Source organism: Urocitellus parryii, chromosome 7 (genome assembly GCF_045843805.1).
Source record: "Urocitellus parryii isolate mUroPar1 chromosome 7, mUroPar1.hap1, whole genome shotgun sequence".
Taxonomy (NCBI): Eukaryota; Metazoa; Chordata; class Mammalia; order Rodentia; family Sciuridae; genus Urocitellus; species Urocitellus parryii.
The window spans coordinates 19,574,828-19,594,913 of NC_135537.1; the positions used below are offsets into that span (position 1 = coordinate 19,574,828).

A 20,086-nucleotide genomic window follows, 5' to 3' on the forward strand; every position below is an offset into this window, starting at 1 on the left:
CTTACTCTGAAGCCCAGAGAAGTTTGTTCAGGATCCTAATGCTTAGATACCGAACCCAATCCTAAGAGATCTGGCCCAGAGAAAAGGGGATGACAGGCAAGAGAAGGACATGAGCCAAAGAGAATCAGGTCACATTCCTGGATACAATAGAGGCAGGAAACAAAACCAGACTCTTAAAATAAGAATTCAACATTGGCCCCTCTTCCAGATCACATAAGCCAGGTACAACCTGCAGACCAATGATATCATGATGGGCGAATGTTAAAAATCCATGATGGATTTGTTCCTGGGAAGACAAAGCAGATGTAATTTTCTCTATTCCTCCTTTTGAGTATAACTTAAAATTCTGAAAATTATATGAGAGACAAGCAGAAGAAGACACTGAAATTAAAGGAAAGGTAGGAAGCAGGGGGCAGGGAGATTGCAGGACTCAAGTGATATCCCGGGGTGAGTTTCCTGCTTTCTTTTTTGCTCATATATTCCAGACATGGAACTAAAGTATCTAGCAACCCCAAAACATCAAAAGATAAAGACAAAAGAAAGATGTTGCAACAAAGCCTGCTTTCTCTAGTCAGAGGACCTGAAAAAGTCAGCTTCCCAAGACGGAAAATTTTTAGGCATTAACTACTACAGAAAACACTACAGAAAAAGCTGTGTCCACATCATGGACAGCAAAGATTAAATGGGGAGTCAGTGCTGCTGCTCTTTCTTTGCTATAATCAACATCACCTCATCCCCGCACCCCAGTTAAGGTGGTCCATGGAGTAATAAATCCTTTCTACCACACCCCTACATGTGATATCAGTGGAGACCACATAAAGAGCCTGCCTCGTCTTCTAACCAGGGCCACTTCTTCACTCTGGGAGGGTGTCAGGGACGACCTAGTGGTGACTCAGAGCTTTCACCACTGTTCAGCAGTAAGGAGGTCACTTCCACAGCAGTGTTGGTGGAAGCCACCCAGGGACAAAGAATGAGGGACTCCTGCTCCTCTACTAGGGTGGCATTAGTGGAAGGCTAGTAAATAGTCTCTTCTTCTAAGATGTTAAAGGAGACCTAGTCAAGAACCTGGACTTCTACCTAGCAAAAGTGAAGCAGTGCCCCTACCTCCCTTGCCAGAGCAGTACCAGAGGAAACCAGACAAATCAGAGTCCAGTCATCATAGGACAATTCAATGCACAATTACAAACAACTGAAACAAATGAAAAAATTAAAACTCTCAACAAAGAAATAGAAAATCTTAGTAAAAAGTAAATAATATAAAAAGGAACCAAGTTGAAATTTTGGAAATACAAAAATGTAACAACCAACATTTTTACAAAAAGTTAATGAACTCAACAGCAGCATAAATTTGATTGATAGAATTACCTGATCTGAATAAGAGAAGAAAAGTAGACTTAAAAAATTAACAGAGCCTTAAAGAGATGTGGAACTATAATGAAATACCTATTCATATCAGATTCCCAAAGAAAAAGAGAATGAAGTCCGGGCTGAAAAAGCACTTGAAGAAATAAGGCATCTTCAAGGCCTCTAATTTGACAAATCACACAAACTATAGATTCAAGAAAATGAGTATACCACCCCCAAACAAGACAGACACACAGAAACTCATACTAAGATATATTATAATAAAACTTTGAAAAACTAAACTCAAAGAAAAAAAATCTTATAAGTAATGAGAGAGAAATGAGACCTTTCCTATAAAAAGAGAACAATTTGAATGACAGATTTCTCATCAGAAAACAGAAGGAAGAGGCACAACACTTTTCAAGTGTTGAGAGAAAAGAACTTTCCAACCAGACCTCTATACTGAACAAAAATATCTGAAATTAGGGGAAAACCAAGGCATTCTCATATGGGGGAAATTTAAGAGAATTTATCACCAACAGACATATCCTTAAAGAAAGTTGTCTAAACAAAAAGAAAATGATTTAAAAAGAAGAAAACCTAGATCCTCATGAGGAAAGTAAAAATACCAGAAAGTATAAAAATAAGGAAGTATGATACATTTTACTTCTCTTGGGTTTTCTAAATTATGTTTGATGGTTGAAGCAGAAAATATAAAATTTCCGATGTGGTTCTCTATATATACATAAATATTTAAGACAATTACATGATACACAGACATGGTGATAAAGGGACTTGAAAACAGGCAAGGTTTCTACACCTATACCATCAAAATAAGAAAGGAAACAGAAATTACTATAGTACCTTGAGACATCAAAGTAATAATAAGAGAATACTCTGAAGAACACACACATTAATCCTACAAGCCTGATGAAATGGATTAACTCTTTGAAAATCAGAAAATTTCTTCCTACAATTGAGAATCAGGCAAATATGTTTACTTACAATTGTTATATTCAATCAGTATGAGAAATTATAGCAAATGCAATAAGGCAAGAAAAGGAAATAAAATTTATAGAGATCAAAGGAAACAAAAATTATGGCAAATAAACTTCCATATTTGCAGATGATTTTATACATAGAAACTCTCTAAAATCTAGAGAAAAACTTCTAGACTACTTAACAAGTACAAATCAGAACATCATAGCATAAAAAAATCAACTTTATTTCTCCTTATAATCAATGAACATGTGGACACTGAAACTAAAAATACAATCAAAGGGGCTGGGGTTGTGGCTCAATTGGTAGAACATTTGCCTTGCATATATGAGGCACTGGGTTCAATCCTCAGCACCACATAAAAACAAATAAATAAAATAAAGGTATTGTGTCTGTCTACAAGTGAAAGAAAATTAAAAATACAACAAAAATCACCCAAATAAAATTAAATACTTTAGTGGAATTCTAACAAAACCTGTATAGGATATAAGTATATGAGACACATGTAAGTCCTGAAAATTATAAAAAGCTGATGAAAGAAATCAAGAATGTCTAATTAAGAGACACAAATGTATTCATTGATTAGATGACTCAACAAGGTAAAAATGATTCTTCTCCCCATATTGATATTTGGTAATTGATGTCTGATAATTGATCATTGATTTATTGTAATTCCTATCAAAATCTCAGTAAGATTTTTTTATAAAGATTATTCTAATACTTAATGGGAAGGCAAAGGAATCAGAAGAGTAAAAATGATTTTTAAAAAGAATAATCAAGTAGGAGAACTCAATTCTACCCAATTTCAAGACTTACTATGTAGCTATAATAATTCAAGATGGTATTGGAAGAGGGTTAGACAAGTAGATTTAGTGCACCAGACCAGAGAACTCTGAAATAAACCCACATAAATTATTCCTACCTGATCTCTGACACACACAAAAAAATTATTCAACTTGAAAATGGACAAAAGACATGAAGAAACATTTTACCAATGAAAACATACACATGAAGAAATAAGTATGTGAAAAGATGTTCTTTAGCCATGAGGGAAATGAAAATTCAAACCATAGTGTTGCATCTCTCCACACCTGTCAGAAGAGCTAAATTTTAAAAAGTAGTATCAATAACAAATGTTGTGATGATGCACAGAAACTGGGTCACTTATACGCTGCTAGTGGGAGCAAAAAAATGCTACAGCCACTCTGGAAATAGTTTGGCAGTTTCTTAATGAAAACTAAACTAAATATGTTACTAGGAAATGATCCAGCCATCATACTCCTGGGCATTATTCCAGAGAAGCAAAAACTTATGTTCATTCGAGAAACCAACACACAAGTAAACAAACACAATGTGTTCATGGATTGGATGAGTCACAAACACATACACAAACATTCACAGCAGCTTTATTCACAGCAGCTTTATTCACAGTAGCCGAAAGCTGGAAAGAATCCAGATATCCTTCAATGTGAGAATGATTAAACAAATTGTGACACATCCATACCAGGGAATATGACACTGCAATAAAAAGGAAAGGGTTGTTGATACACGTAACGACTTGGAGGAATTTCTGGGGACTCATTCTGCATGGGGAAAAAAATGTGCCTAAAGATTATATATTGCATAATTTCACTCACATAATTTTTGAAATAAAAGAAAATTAGAGATGGGGAACAATTTGGGGGGAAAGAGTTTGGGAAGGACGTTAGTCAGGGTGGTTATAAATGGGTAACAGGAGCCACAGTTGCAGTGATGGAAATGTTCTGTACCTAGACTGTTCCACCACTTGTGATATGGGAGCTATAGTTTTTGTAAGATGCTACCATTGGGGGAAACTGGTAAAGAATGCACTCTCTGTGTATTATTTTTTACAATTGGATATGAATGCACAATTATCACAAGACTTAAAGTTTAATTTTAAAAACATGATGGTAAAAAAGAATTTAATTTAATTTTAAAACCGTGGTGTTCTAAATGGAACACTATGGAGAAAAAAAAATCTAGTGGTCAAAGCAGCCCTCTATCAGCCCTACAACGTTTGTCACGATGCTCCTTGTCTACTCTGATGAGTTAGGACCAAAAGGAGCCTTAAGAAACTTGAAATTAGGAATAGTGAGGGTTTTTATAGTCCGGCATAGACTTTGTGCTTGATGACACTCACATCCCTGGGACTGTGCTCTGTCACCCACTTGCCTTTAATTTCCCGGTCCTGTTCTTCCACCCTGGAACACACGGTCCTCGTCAGGCTCTCCACCACCGTGTGCATCAGATCGAATTCGGCAACGTTGTACACGTGCGTGCTGTCCGGTTCCGAGGCGATTTCCTGCAGCTCGTTCAGGTCAGCGTTTTTCACCCCTGGCATTGAGCACAACAGGGACAAATGGTGACCTTCATGTCTCATTGGAAAGAGCAACTACAGGGGGCTTGGCTTGACCCAGGCTGTTCATTTTGATAAATAATGAAAATTTTTATTTTAAATTAAAACACATGCATGCTGGGTGTGGTGTTGCACACCTGCAGTCCCTGCTATTCAGGAGGCTGAGGTGGAAAATTCTCTTGAGCCCAGGAGTTTGAGGCCAGCCTGGACAATGTAGGAAGTTCACATCTCAAAGGGATGAATGAGCCCACCATGGTGGCACAGGCCTGTAATCCCAGTGACTCAAGAAGCTGAGACAGGAGGATCAGGAGTTCAAAGCCAGCCTCAGCAAAATCGAGGCATTAAGCAACTCAGTGAGACCCTGTCTCTAAATAAAATACAAATAGGGCTGGTGATGTGGCTCAGTGGTCAAGTGCCCCTGAGTTGGATCTCCAAAACTCCACTCCCCGCCATCCCTGCTTGCCAAAAAAAAAAAAAAAAAAAACACATTTATCAAAGGAAATGAATGATTAAATAAATACATAATAAATATACACATGAAAAAAATGAAAAATATACCTAAATCTTCTGTGTCATAACAGGAAATAATAGCTTTGATTCTCTAGAATGTATATAGAAAGAAAATAAACAAGAAAGGGCCAGAGTAAGAATATGGGTTGTTAACAAAATGAAAGCTATTATGTGCCTGTGTCCTGACAAATGGCAGCTGGGACTCCTATCTCAGATCCCGATTGGTTACACTTCCCCTGCTGATAGACTTGCAGGCTTAGAGTCAGTCGAAAGCATCTGCTACTTTAAAGAGACATGTTTCATGTCAGATTGTTTTTTAAAAGTCAGCTTCCGAAGCCTTTTTTTAAATGATTAGATAGTAATTTTGCTCAGTACATCCTAACAGGAAGATCATTTAATGAAACTAACCTCTGCTTTCATGAATACTGCAGAAGCAATAGTAATTAAACCAGGACTCTATACTATCAAAGCTTCTGGTTTAAATTTCTGTGAAATAAGGTTACTTAAATTGAGAGATATTCCTAGAATGAAAATCACATACATTTAAAATTATTATTATATAGGAGTGAGCCAAGAGAAAGCTTAGGGGGAATTTGTTTCTAGCATATTCAAAAACAACTTGCTGCCTAATAACCACTGAAATTTTCCTTGTGCAAAAAGGAAGTTCCAGTCCTTCCACAGTATCTACTGTATTCCATTATCACAGGCCAAGCAAAATCCTGAGTCTCTGTAACGTAGCAGGGAACAGAGAAGGGCAGAGAGCAGTGGACACTAACACTTGGAAGAATGTTTACTATGCCCACAGCATTGAGTATTTTACATATATTAATGTGTAAATTAATATATGTAAAATACATATATTAATATGTATTTTATGTGAGGTCGGCATTATTGGTCCTGCCAACTTCCAGATGAATAAATATGCAGAGAGTTGAATTCACTTGCTCGAGGTTACACAGCTAGTGAATGTACAGCTTGGATTTTATTATGCCACGCTCCGTCTCAAAAGAGTATATGCTAAAATTAGTAAAGTTTTACCATTGCAATTAGAGGTAGAAAAGGAGAGATCCAAGGTTAGGTTTTATGGGTATTAAGGTAGATTTGTCTTCCCCAAGCTTTAGCAGACAAGAAGGGTTTCTTTATAAATCCCTGTCATTTCAATCATCTGGAAGTATTAAAAGGAGGTAGTTGGGAAGCAAGGAAGAGAGATGACCTGGAGCAACATGAATTACTTCTTAGATTCCTGGCCGTGCCAAGTAACTTAGCTGTCAGTCTCGATATATTGAGTAACAAAGCATTAGTTGTCTCTGAACTTTTCTCTTTAGAAGGTTTTAAGATAATAAATACAGATGATTTCCAGGTAATTTCCAGAGGAAAAAAAATAGTACAAGTCATATCTGGATGAATTGACTTAAAAGTTTTGTTTAAAACTCATCCATTCATTATTAACAAGAGAAGAGAATGGAGGGTAAACACACAAGCTAATCCCCCATGACTTTAAGTCTTCTGTAGAAATTTCCTTTATTGGATGAAGGGATAAGAAAATAAAAAATAAACCTCTGTGATGTTTTTTTGCCTGGGGATTTATTCTAAAATGCACATGTGATTCCATATTAATTGAGTGCACAACTGAAGCAATCAGCCACCGGTGCTTTCTCATGACACTCAGTTGAAACTGACAAGTTTGGACTCATAAGAATATTCTAAGAAACATATCCTGAAATTAATCAATCTTCCTTTCTGAATAAAATAGTTTGCCTTGCAACTTCATGGAAAAGAAAGAAAATGGTGATAGTGACTTTGAAGGAATTTATTATATAAGGATTTTGCTTTGCCCAACTTTGTGCCCCAGCACACACCACAATGCCTAAAACACAGTCGATAAGCAAATACTTCTTGAATAAAGCATTCCAAAATTCACATTTTGAGTAGCAAACCAATAATGGGTCAAAGGAATTTTTACTTTCATTGATAACTCTGAAAGATGTATTGTGTAACTTCAGAATGATAAATGTTAATGCCAAGAAAGTTTAAATTAAGTTCTTCATTTATTTTAAGGACTGAAGTTATCATATAGTTAAAAGTCACTTAGATTATTGTCCACTTAAGTTCTATAAGTGTGCTAGTAAATATAGCAAATATTTAACAGCCCTCTTTCTGCCCAGATTTGTGATGTTTTCCAATCACTGCAGTATAAACATGTAACTATGATTTATTTCAAACTATCCAAGTGAGGTCACAGGATACTGATGTAGGAAGAGATGTGCACAATTGGTTCTTGCAAACTGGTCTCAGCCGCTCCTGCAGACCACTGAGATACAACACTGCCTTCCCCTCCACAAAACACAAACACATTAAAGTAATAAACTTATAATTTACTGAAACAAAGTTGGAACACAATACATTCTTTTCCCCCTAGATATTTTTATTCTATGTTCTGTGAATGGCAAATATAACCATGCCAACTCTATAGGATAAGATGCCTCACTTATGTGCATAAAAATAATATGCTTCTCTTACATGTATCTTTCATGAGAATTTGGATTTTTAATACTAAGGGTAATATTGCTATTTTAGAAATCCTTGGGCCATCAAATCATTCCATAAGCATTTTCTAAACATTTATTTTGTGTCGAGCACTGGGTTAGGTGATAGGAATGAAGATGCAATCTTCCCCCATAAGGAACCCATTGCTTAGAAATGCTATAGAGATAAGAAAAAGAGAGGAAAGAACACAGTTTCTACAACTTCTGCAGCTGTTCTTAGACTGTTCTTGGCTGGACACTAGTGAAAAACAGATACCAAACACAGTATGTCTGTCCTAATTGATATATAACTCCAAGTGGAGTTCATTGCACAAATTAATGGGTTTCACATGACATTTCCATATTGAGGATATCATGCTTTGGTCATATCTACACTCCCTTTTAAGGAGTTAATTTCAAATCAGTAATACTGCATATCTAGAACTCCAGGCTGCAGGACATTAATTCCTTGAAATGATAAATTGGTTTTGCCCTAGACAATCAGAAAAGAGATAAACTGATCCTAAAGAGAATGTCCTAACTAATTAAATGGTATCAGACATGCACCTGACCTTTTATGTCAATTCATGCTTTTCATGTGTTATGGTCAATATCCCATCTAGAGGTCCTATCACTGTGTAGTACATGACAGTTTGCAACACTCTCATTTTAAATGCAAGGAAGTTGGGGTCTGAGAACAGCTGACTGTGAGAACCAGGACTAGAAAGCACTCGGGTGTATGGCTTTCCAGGAACTGACCCTTGCATTGCATAACAAATGAATGAATCAGTGGGTGTCTCAGTCCACAGCGGAAGAAACATACCTATAGCAAACAGTTCTACACCAGACTCACGAAGGTTTCTAGATGGCGGAATAATATCATCTTGAGATTTTCCATCTGTGATTAAGATGCCAATTTTGGAAACTCCAGTCCTTGATCCTGCTTCTGGTTTAAAGCTATTTTCAAAAATGTAGCTCAAAGCAAGACCTGGGAGGAAAACAAGGAAAAATCAACACAAAGCTACTGTCTCTAATCAAAAGCCTTCTGATTCTGAAAAATGTAACCACAAGATGCATAACTTATTGAGCTAAAAGAGGTTTTATTAGATGTTGAATCTTCATTTTCAAAATGACCTTGTGCTTGACAGATCTGAAGAAAAACTAAAATCCATCAGAATAAAGGCAATAAAGTAATTGAATAGTGCATCTTTGAGATAGACTATTATATTCTCTTAACTGAATGTACTGACATAGAATAATGCACTTCACTTATTCAAATGATAACAAAATACCTCTCCTACATGTATCTTTCATGTGCATTTTGATTTTTAATACTAAGGGTACTGTTGCTATCTTAGAATTCCTTCAGCCTATCAAATCATTGCACAACAATTTGCTGGACACTTGTTCTGTGTCGAGCACTAATGATAGGAATGAAAAATGAAAGTGACACCTGACCTGCTGTTAGTCTACAGCTATGTTCAAAAATGTAGTTCAAAGCAAGAGCTGAGAGGAAAACGAGGAAAGATAAACAGAAATCAACCGTCCCAGTGGTTTCACCCCAAGATGAGAGGAATAAATAGGGAAAATTCCTGGCCTCTGCCTGCCACTGTGGGCTTTCACAATATTTTACTTCATAACTGTAGATGCAAAGACACTGAATTCATGGCAACAGATGCTAACAGAGCTTATGTTCAAGAAAAACAAACCTTTAAACTTATGATGAAACAATAACTCCCACACATTAGTGCCTGTCCAAAATATTATCACTACACTTTCAATTTTGTTCATGTTGTTCTAAGAACCAAAAATTTCTCTCTCACTTTCTTCCTTCCCCTCTTCTCCCACTCCTCTCTGCTCCCCCCCCCCAACAAGTAATGGGAACATAACTAAAATCATAAAACTCCTACCTTCTGAGACAAATTCCATTCACAAAGAAATAAGAAATACTGCAATACTGTTACAGCATTTGTGCTTAATAAACTTCCATTTTATTAACAAAAATTCTGCTACATTTTGCATCAAAATAGCAAAGAATTATCAAGATTTCAGTGGTTTACCAAAAAGTCAATAAGAGAATCTTCATTATGGAAGTTGAGTATCTATATCATGTGTTAGGCAATAACTTGTACTAGGGTTAAAATAAGCAAGAACAGGGTTTGAGGTGCATGCAGCTCCATGGTACAGCACTCACCTAACATGCATGAGGCCCTGGGTTCAGTCCCAGCCCACAAAAAGTAATAATAATAATAATAATATAATAATTATAAACAACAAAACTACACAAACCCTTTGGATAATTATAATGTCAATATTATTATATGAATCATTTTTCAAAAATACTAATGAGCCAAAAATACATAAATATTTTCTTGATAACTACTGATTTCAGAATAAGGGCAAAAAAAAGTACCTTCTTTAAAAATAAGAGAGAAATTTGTTTTAATTTAAGTGTCAGGATGAATATACATGAAAAGAGGGGAAAAGGAAGGAAAATGAACTAATAAAGGCCAGCAGGCTGCTGGCCTGGGTGATTGCTTTATTTTCTTCTAGCCCAATCAACCCCTTACAGGGACATGAAGTTCCTACAGCAGAACAAATGAGAGGTCTGGGGTTTAACTCTTAACACTGAGTTCAAAGAGCTACCTAAGAATTACAAGTGCTTTTTGCTTAACAAATCAGTATGCTAAGTCTTTAAAAGTAGCCAAATATGGTAATACAACTATTCTTTGGAAAGAGATGTTGCTTAAAATGTGGACTGAGAGAAACATACCTGTTAGGGTATTCCCTCCCTTGTATGGAAGGTTCCGGACAGCTTCAATCACTTCATCTTTTGTGTTGAAGGCATTCAAGTGCCATTCTATTCTGGGGTCACCACTATACTGTGCAAGGCCTGGAAAAGATGAGAAATTCCACAAGCAATGATGTGTTGCTCAAGAATGTCACAGAACAACCACTCAAGAAATCAGAAGGGGTGAGAGCCTAATTTTGTACAACATTTTCTTTTTCTTGGCTTGACTATAGACTTTCAAAAAGAATTCCTGACATCAATTAAAGAAATTAAGTTTATGTATGCAGGAGTAGAAGGAGGGTACAAATTTTCTAACCCTATAGAAGTTAGCACCTAATTAGGTATTTGACATTCAAAAGAAAAAAAATCCCTGGTCACATATGTAGGTAAAAGGTCTAGAATTATTTGTTAATGTTATATCTAAAAGGAATGATTTTCCTCAATTGCTATTTAAAAGTTAAACTATGAAACTTTATATTATAAAATATTTGTAATTTTTTAAAGATTTGTAATTTTTTGCTTTTAATCTTGGCTAGCATTAACTTAGCAAAGATTATCTTGTACAATAAAACTATTTCCATTTTTTTTCAACATTTCCCTGGATTCAGCTACCTTTTTTTTAAAAAAAAATAAAAGCTGCTATGTGACAAACTCATAAATAGGCAATACCTTTAAAACTTTATTATTGTTATTAATAATATTTTGCCTTTTCAGAAAATTAAAATGTATTCAATAATTAATTGAATGATATTGCCATAGCAAAAATTAGTTAGGAATAAATACTTATTGATCCAAATACTTATTGACCCAAACATGCACTTTAAGGAACATCAGTATAGTTGCTACTGTAATTCTAAATAAAAGGCAGTTTGTAGAGTTTTCCAGTGGTTTTATATTGATAGTTGACTACTATTGTCAGTAACAGGATATATACCAATTCGTGTCTTCTCTGAGCCCACATTGAACGCTGTAACCAGGTTTTCCAAGAAAAGCCGAACCAGTCTGAAGTTGAATCTTCCAATACTCCAAGAACCATCAACCAAGATCACAATATCAGCAATCGCTGGAGTTTCACAGAAAAATTTCACTTCTGTGAAGCAAAAAACCAGAAAAGCACTCACGTTAGTTACTGTTGGAACCTCTAAAAGACTTTCTTTTAATGTCTCTCAAATAACAGTGCTAAGGTTACAATAAAGTTCCCATTAAAGCAGTCATCTTTTTACAACCCTGCTCTTAGATGCATTCTTACTAGGGAAAAATCTTGGTAACGGTTGGCAGCAGAGTCAGTGTTCTGGAAATAGTTAGCAAAATACTGGCAGGTTCCTGCCAACCTGGCAACTCATCCTTCTGAGTGTTTTAGAAAGTAGTGTCTGTACAAAATCATCCAACTTTGGGCTCTGGCCTGCAGATTCTTTCCAGGAAAGGTCTTAGCAACACCAGTGTAGGTCAGTCAGCCAAGATGGGAAGATGGCCAGGAAGCCAAAAGGTGGCTCTCCTAGTCTGGTAAGTCTATGCTGGAGGAAGTGATAGGAAAGAGAAATTTTTCCCAAATTCAAGGAAAAGTCAAGGCCAAGCATTTAATCTAAGAAAGGTACACAGATCTCTGCTAAAGTAGAAAGTTTTCTGGAGAAGGAAAATTGGAATACAACCCAAGAATTTCCTCTAATTCCAAAAAAAAAAAAAATTGTATATTGTCCATGCAAGATTCTCTCCTTGATAATTATCTAAGTAATTGACTTTCTTTTCTTGGCGGCAGGTACCAGGGATTGAACTCAGGGGCACTCAACCACTAAGCCATATCCCCAGCCCCATTTTATATTTTCTTTAGGTCTCACCGAGTTGCTTAGCCCATTGCTTTTGCTAAAGCTGGCTTTGAACTCGCAATCCTCCTGCCTCAGCCTCCGGAGCCTCTGGGATTACAGGCCTGCACCACCATGCCCAGCTAAGTAATTGACTTTTTAAATGGCTCTATGAGGACTCTAGATAACGATCCAGAAAAGGATGGCATGACCGAAGCTTGACCACCAGAGAATGTCCCCCACCCACAGGAATCCTGGGAGATGAGAGTAACCGGCCATGTTTTTGCTACAAGGAGCAGGCTGCTTGACTAGCTGAAAACCACCACTTCTGTTCACAGCCAGCCAGCATGAGGGAATACTCTTGAAGTGTTTTACAAATCCTTTAACACGTCATGGTATTTTTAGTGCCTTTAGGAGTATTGCATCATACTCTAGTCTGTGCTTCCAAAGGACTGCTTGACTCTGAGGCAATTTCATATTAAGAGAGGAGATAAAGCTGTGTGTGTGTGTGTGTGTGTGTGCATATGTGTTTATCCACTTTGTCTCTTGAAGGCCCAGAAAATCCCTACTTAGTTTCCTTGGTATATATCCAAAGGACTTAAAATCAGCATCCTACAGTGACATAGCCACGTCAATGTTTATAACAGCTCAATTCACAATAACTGAGCTATGGAGCCAACATAAGGGCCCTCCAACAGATGAATGGATGAAGAAAATACGATATATATACACTATAGAATATTACTCAGCCATAAAAAATGACTTTATGAAATGTGCCAGTAAATAAATGGATCTGGAGACTGTTGTACTGAAATAAGCCAGTCTCCCAAAAACCAAAGGTCCAATGTATTCTCTGATATGTGGAAGCTAACTCACAATAAGGGTGGGGGCAGTGAAGCGCATTGGATGAGACAAAGGGGAATGAAGGGAAAGGAGGGAGGAAAGGAAAAAGAAAGACAGCGGAATGAATCTGACATCATTTTTCAATGTCAATGCCTATATGAATACACCATAGTGAATCCCACCATTGTGTACATCCACAAAAATAGGGTCCTAATTAGAATAAGATACAGTCCATGCTCATATAATTAAATCAAAATGGATTGTACTGTCATAACTAAAAGAACCAATAAAAAAATAAAAACTTAGGGTTATACCCATTGGAAGATGGGCACTACTCTCAAATTTCAAACTTTAGTTGTTAAAAGGCATTGTTTACCATGTACGTCCTGCTAACTAATTAAATTTGTAATATGAAAAAAAGAAAAAAAATATTTAAAATATAATTTATATATTGAAAACCAAAGCACAGGTGTGTTAAGAAACAAAACAAATCCAATATGTTTATAACCTAAAGAAAAATAGCTGAACTACTATGGTTGGCATTGGCAGCTTAATATGCCTTTGCACCTACCACACCACTTTGCCTTAAAGGGTCTCAGGGTTTTTTTCCAGAAATAAATATGCATGGAACATGTAGATACTTTTACCAGATGGGGGGGAATATATTTGCCAATGAAACACTCCAGTCTCCTATGGAGCTCAACAGTACACCTCACTCCAAAAGTTAATAGTTTATATTTTTTTGGCAATAAATTCCCATTTTTTAAATAGAAGAAAGCTACCAGCTTTGTGTTTGGGAGTCAGCCCTAATGTGACAAACCAAGAAAAGTCTAAAATGGAATACTGCCACGAATCATGGGATAAAAATTAATGTGGGTTTTGGACATAAGCAGGGAAAATTGAGGTCTGATTAAGCTTTAAGGGCCCATTTCTCTAATTTTTTTTTTCTGGGGAAAGCCTACTCCCAAATGAAGAGTAGTTCTCTTCTAAAACTGCTAGAAATACTCACACAATTGTTATGGAACAATGCAGAAAAGCTCTTAGAAAGAAACACTTTCTGTTTATGTGGAAGAGGAGTAAGAAAACTGGTATTTTTTTATGTTTTGAAAAATGATCTCCATTAAGAATGCTCTGTTTGCTGAGCACATTGAAGTCATAGTAACTTAGAGATATCAATAAGACCTAGTCCAAGTAAGGTATAAAATTAACTGACTATAAAACAAAAGATAACCTTAATAATACTAAAATTTTAAAAGTTGTTCATCAAAAACACCTTAAAATTAAAAAAAAAGATAAGTTCAACTGGAAAAATGCCTGTGTAATATGTAAAACCAAAAAATAATTTATATTAAGAAACATAAACAGATTTTATAGAGAATAGAAAATATACATGGCCAATAAATGATCGTAGAGGGTTTTCAAGATGGCAGAATTCACACCTGGCTGCTCTGTGGTGTGAAACCCAGAAAGCAGATAGGCAGCCCCTCAGCAAGGTGGGTGAACAAAAATGGGGGTGGGGGTGGGGTTATACTGGAATTTAATACTGTATATTCAAAGCAGATCAGGGACTCAGGAGGTTAGATATAATAAGGAAGAAATCCCCAGCACTACAGCTGCCACTGCAGCCAGAGGCACGAGCCACAACAGTCCCTCTGTGAGCAAAGTGGAAGGATAAGGGAATTAAAGAAACCCATATTTTTAGGAGGCCTGAGGCATGTCTGGGTAAGGAGAGTTTAGAGATCAAAGACTGTCTGACTAAACTGAAAGGCACACTGAACACAATATCCTTGTGTGGGGGACAGGGAGAGCCCCATTTCTCCCACCTGCATGTGGAGGAGAGAGGAAGGAACTATTTTGAAAGCATAGCACAGTGGGCAGCAGCTGGGGGAGCCGATTCCTGGCAAACCGACACATAGAATGTGCCTAAGTGACCAGGAGAAAATCAAACATGGAGAGAGGTTTACAAAGGAGACAGTTGATCATGTAAACCCATCTGGCTCTCCCCTCCCCCTCTAATCCTGCCACCTTCAGGACCCGCTGGAAAAATACCTGTGTAATATGTTAAACCAAGAAAAAGAATTTATATTAAGAAACATGAACAGATTTTATAGAGAACAGAAAATATTCATGGTCAATAAACAAATGTAGAGGGTTTTCAAGATGGCAGAATAGAAAAATAGAAAAGCACCTGGCCAGGAATTTGAAAGGGCAGGGGTGGAAGAGATTGAGTTTGGAGACTGAACCCACCTGAGACCAGAAAATGTGGGAGCTGCCGGTGATCCAGTGGACTAAGAATTGGCTCCTCCACCACATGAGTGGAACCAAGGGGTGATCTCTGGGATGCAATCTTCCAGTGTGCATTTGCAACTGCTGGGCCCAGGAGGTGTGTAGATTTAAAATCTCCAGACCAGCTGGGAATGGTAGTGCACACCTGTAATCCTAGCAGCTTGGGAGGCTGAGACGGGAGGATCACGAGTTCAAAACCAGCCTCAGCAATGGCAAGGCTTGCTAAGTAAAACTCAGTAAGACCCTGTCTCTAAATAAAATACAAAATAGAGCTGAACGCAATATCCTTGTGTTCAAAGCGATGTAGCTCAGTGGTTGAATGCCTCTGAGTTCAATCCCTGGTATTTAATAAAACAAACAAACAAACAAAAAAACAAAACTCCAGACCAATTGGCAGTCAGCAAAGAGCCTGGAGTATATCTAAGCCTAAACCCTGCCTCCAGGAATTCTGCCTATAGGATAACCTCTCTTTTCTAACAAACCCCCACCCCCAGGGTGGAGCAAGCATCACACTCCAGACAACCTCACCTATCACTTCTAAGAGGGAAACTGAAAATCCTTTGAACTCCAACAGAGATGATTCTTTAAGTTTTCATCAAGATTTTTCCTTTTTTCTTTTCTCTGTTTAATTGACCTTAATGGTTCAGAGCCATTTATACATATTCACATTTTTTTATTATTATTATTTCTAGCATTTCTGAAGCCATTATTTTATGGATCATTTTTTATGAGAACTAGGAAGTTTGATACATATATTTCAGTTTTGCTTTGTAGTCTTATTATTTTTATTTTTAATTTTAAAATGTTTGATTTAAATATATTTTTTGACTCACATATCTCTTTCCCTTGATTTTCTTTTTCTCTTTTCTGCTGTTAACAGTCAATCTTTATTATTCTCTCTTTCACTTTTTCATTATTTTTTACTTATATCTTCTCTCCTTCTCCCTTATAATCATCACATCCTAATCACTTCTGTTCTCTCCCTGTCCAACATTCAAAGCTGTAAACCCATTTGTAAAATCACTGTTTTTATTGTAGGCAATTGTTGGCATTTCCTTCTAAAGTTAAATATTGAACCAACCTTATCATCCAGCAATTCCACTGTTGAGTCTACAACAAGGGAAATTCTTTCACCCATACAATGGGAGATAAGTAGGTGGAATTTAACAGTAGCACTGTTCACAGTAGTAAAAAGCTGGAAACAACTCAAATACCATTAATATGAGAGAGGATCATTAATTATGGCATTGAATGGAAAGTAATATAACAGCAAAATTAAATGAGCTATTTCACTGAAATACAGCAGTAGGAAGGAATCTCAGCAACCTACTGCCATTTGGAAAATAGCAATATTTGGTGGTTGAAAAAAATGTAGGTACAAGAACATTACATTTAAATGTGATGGTAGACCTAGGTAAAAAGGACAGCAAGGGAAAAGGAAAGAAGGGATCCAAGGTAGACTGCTTGGGTGAGAGGACCATGGATCTGGGGTAGTGCCAGCACCAGGTGGATAGATGTGGGTGGTAGTCAAGATCTGAGATCTTGAGGAGGAAGGGTGGGCTGCTTATTATGCCACACACACAAATATTCAAACTAACTAATTAAAAGAAAAGTGAAGTAATCCTACCTGGCTTGCAGAAGACATTATCTAGGAAAATACTTTTATGCTTATGTCATATAATGCAAGCACCCAAAATCCTAAATGCAAGGTATAATTTCTGCATATTGTATTTGATATTAAGACTGGTGCCCTGTTTCCTATTTTAAAGTCTAGCATCTGTTACATCAGCAGAAAGATGTTCTTTTCAAGGACTTTAGATGTCAAAATCTACTACTGGTTCTGTATTCCAAAGTATGATTTTTCTACACACTCACAAGGGAACTATAAAAACTTATTTCCCCAAAAGTCCTAAACCCAGGTTATTACTCTAAGATAAATTCAAACACAATGAAACCTAGTGGCTATTATCCGTTGTAACAAGCACAAAGGCAGCGCATAGGTCTTCAGGCGGGTGAGTGTGGGTGGACCTGCCCACAGACAAGTGTCACAATTGTCCTGTCAGCAGGTTTATCTTTGCCAGAGGCATCTAGACACTTCAAGTTTCCTAACCAAAGCTATTTAAAGAGCTTTAAAGCTGTTATGTTCAAGTTCTATGATTACACATCTCAAACATTATTCTAGCTGCTCTAGTAGATATTTTGAGAAATATACCCAAATTCTTGTCATGATAAAACAAGCCCATTTCAAAACTGAAGACAAATACTATCACCTTCCACTGGCAAACACCTTATCCATCTCAATATTCATTAAGGGAAAGAGGCCAATCAAAAAGAAAATATGCAAGTGACTTAAAATGAATCAGATGGTAGGGGAAAAAATACATATGCCTGGGGGACCAGGTTAATATTGCATAATATAATTTAAGTAGCAAAATATAATTTAAATTGCATTAAAGAGGAATAAGTAATATACTCTTATTGTTAAAATAATATTCAGGGCTGGGGTTGTGACTCAGTGGTAGAGTACTTGCCTAGCATGTGTGAGGCACTGGGTTCAATTATCAGCACCACATAAAAATAAATAAATAAAACAAATGTCTTATCAGCAACTAAAAAAAGAACAATATTCAGTGATTCGTTTTTAAATAAACTAAATCCTTTTTGCCCTCAATATTGTATGTACAGTTAAAACATAGAGAAATATTGTACACTTTGGATTTTTTCAATTTTTTTGACAAACATCCTAGTCAGTAAGTTTTTGCATACACCAAAAAGAAAAATAAAGTTAAGCAAAGGGCTAAGGAGAATAACCCCTTGAATTATATTCTATTTCAGCTTTTGGCAGAACATGAACTTTATCAAAAACACAACTCTGAAAAAAAACCAGAAAGAGTAAAAATATAGATATATGCTTTAACAACTAAATGCAACACTCAATATATGAGGCAGACTGCAAAACTCACAGCTGTCTGATATCACATAGAATCAAAAGGAACAACTGCACAAGTAGAAAAAGAACAGTTCTCAGTTCTGCACCTTCTAAAGCTGCAAGGTGAGGAAGCCTGGGAGAACAGTTTCCTGCCATTCCATATCTGAAGGCTACATTCATCATTATATTAAATGGCGTGCCCTTCACATCAATCTGTTGATTTAATAGATAGTACTATGAGACAGGTACTATTATTATCAGTCCTGAAAAGTATGTCATATAAGAATTCTGTGATTTGCCCAAGGTGTCAGGTAGCTAAGTGGCAAAGCGTGGATTTGAACCCAGGTAATATGTCCCATATCTCATGAAGGCACTCTACAGCATATACACTTAGAAAGTGGGGGGGGGTGGGTGGAGGAAAACAGTTGTGGTTGTGTACAACTATAACCCAGAGACTTGGGAGGCTGAGACAGGAGGATCGCAGTTTGAGCCCAGCCTCAGCAACATAGTGAGACCCTATCTCAAAATAAACAGAAGAGGCTAGGGATGTAGTTCAGTAGTAAGGTGCCCCTGGGTTTAATATTTGGAAGGAAGGAAGGAAGGAAGGAAGGAAGGAAGGAAGGAAGGAAGGAAGGAAGGAAGGAAGGAAGGAAGGGAGGGGGGGGAGCCTCTAATATAAAGCAGTGTCTCTATAGATAGGCTTGCCTGCTGTGTCTGCAGCTAATATGTGCTGTCTCCAACTGTCTGTCCAGAACTGTTTACTCCTTTAAAGGTATGCACTTGGTGCAAAAGTAGCCTGTAAAAAGTGGCTCTTACTGATAATTTCATACTAATTTAATTGTGTTATTAACATAATGAGAAATTCTAAATCTGTGTCTGTTAATTTGAGATTGTACAACTAATTTTCCAGTGAAATTTATATATATATATATATATATATATATATATATATATATATTTTTTTTTTTTTTTTTTTTTTTTTTTTACTGTGTAGTACCAAGAGCACTGTTCTAGGGAACAAGGAACAACATACATTCAGATTTTTTAAGGGGCCTATACAAATAAACAAAATCTTATTATCTTATAAAGAGTAACTACATGTGAGGGTGGGGCTGCTATTTTAATGAAAATGGCATAAAATTACCAAATTAAAAGTCTTCCCTTTAAGCCACATTAGTTCTTTTGTCTTAATGGCATTTAGATTAAAGATCTAGTTTGGGTTTATGTAGAAATGTTTGCAGTGTATTTTTTTTATACTTTTTTTTTTTAATATTTATTTAGTTTTTGGCGGACACAACATCTTTGTTTGTATGTGGTGCTGAGGATCGAACCCGGACCGCACGCATGCCAGGCGAGCGCGCTACCGCTTGAGCCACATCCCCAGCCCTGCAGTGTATTTATGGAGAAAAATATTCACTCATAGAAGTTAATAAAAATACAAAAAAATAAAAAGGACTACAGGAGTTACAGGACTTTTTCTGCCAGGTAAACTCTTATTCATCCTTCAAAACCCAGGTTACCCTTCACTACCTCCATGAATCTTTTCCCACTGCCCCCAGATGGGACTCTAAATATACCCTCATTTCCTTCCTTGCATTTTTATATAGTTACTGTACTTGTTACAATGGAATATTGCATTTTGCAAATATTTCTATCTCCCTGACTAGACCTCGAACACTTTGA

At 36.6% G+C, this 20,086-nt stretch overlaps 1 protein-coding gene across 3 annotated transcripts in view; it reads right to left on the reverse strand.

The window, feature by feature from the left end:
- Nucleotides 1-20,086, reverse strand: part of Col14a1 (collagen type XIV alpha 1 chain) — a 198,976-nt gene that overhangs the window by 134,984 nt on the left and 43,906 nt on the right. For all 3 annotated transcript variants that reach the window (XM_026393869.2, XM_026393868.2, XM_026393870.2), the window contains exons 6-9: nucleotides 11,481-11,636; nucleotides 10,529-10,648; nucleotides 8,579-8,743; nucleotides 4,537-4,698 (exon numbers count right to left, since the gene is read on the reverse strand). In XM_026393869.2, coding sequence (XP_026249654.2) covers nucleotides 4,537-4,698; nucleotides 8,579-8,743; nucleotides 10,529-10,648; nucleotides 11,481-11,636 — 603 coding nt within the window. The remainder of the gene's footprint in view (nucleotides 1-4,536; nucleotides 4,699-8,578; nucleotides 8,744-10,528; nucleotides 10,649-11,480; nucleotides 11,637-20,086) is intronic.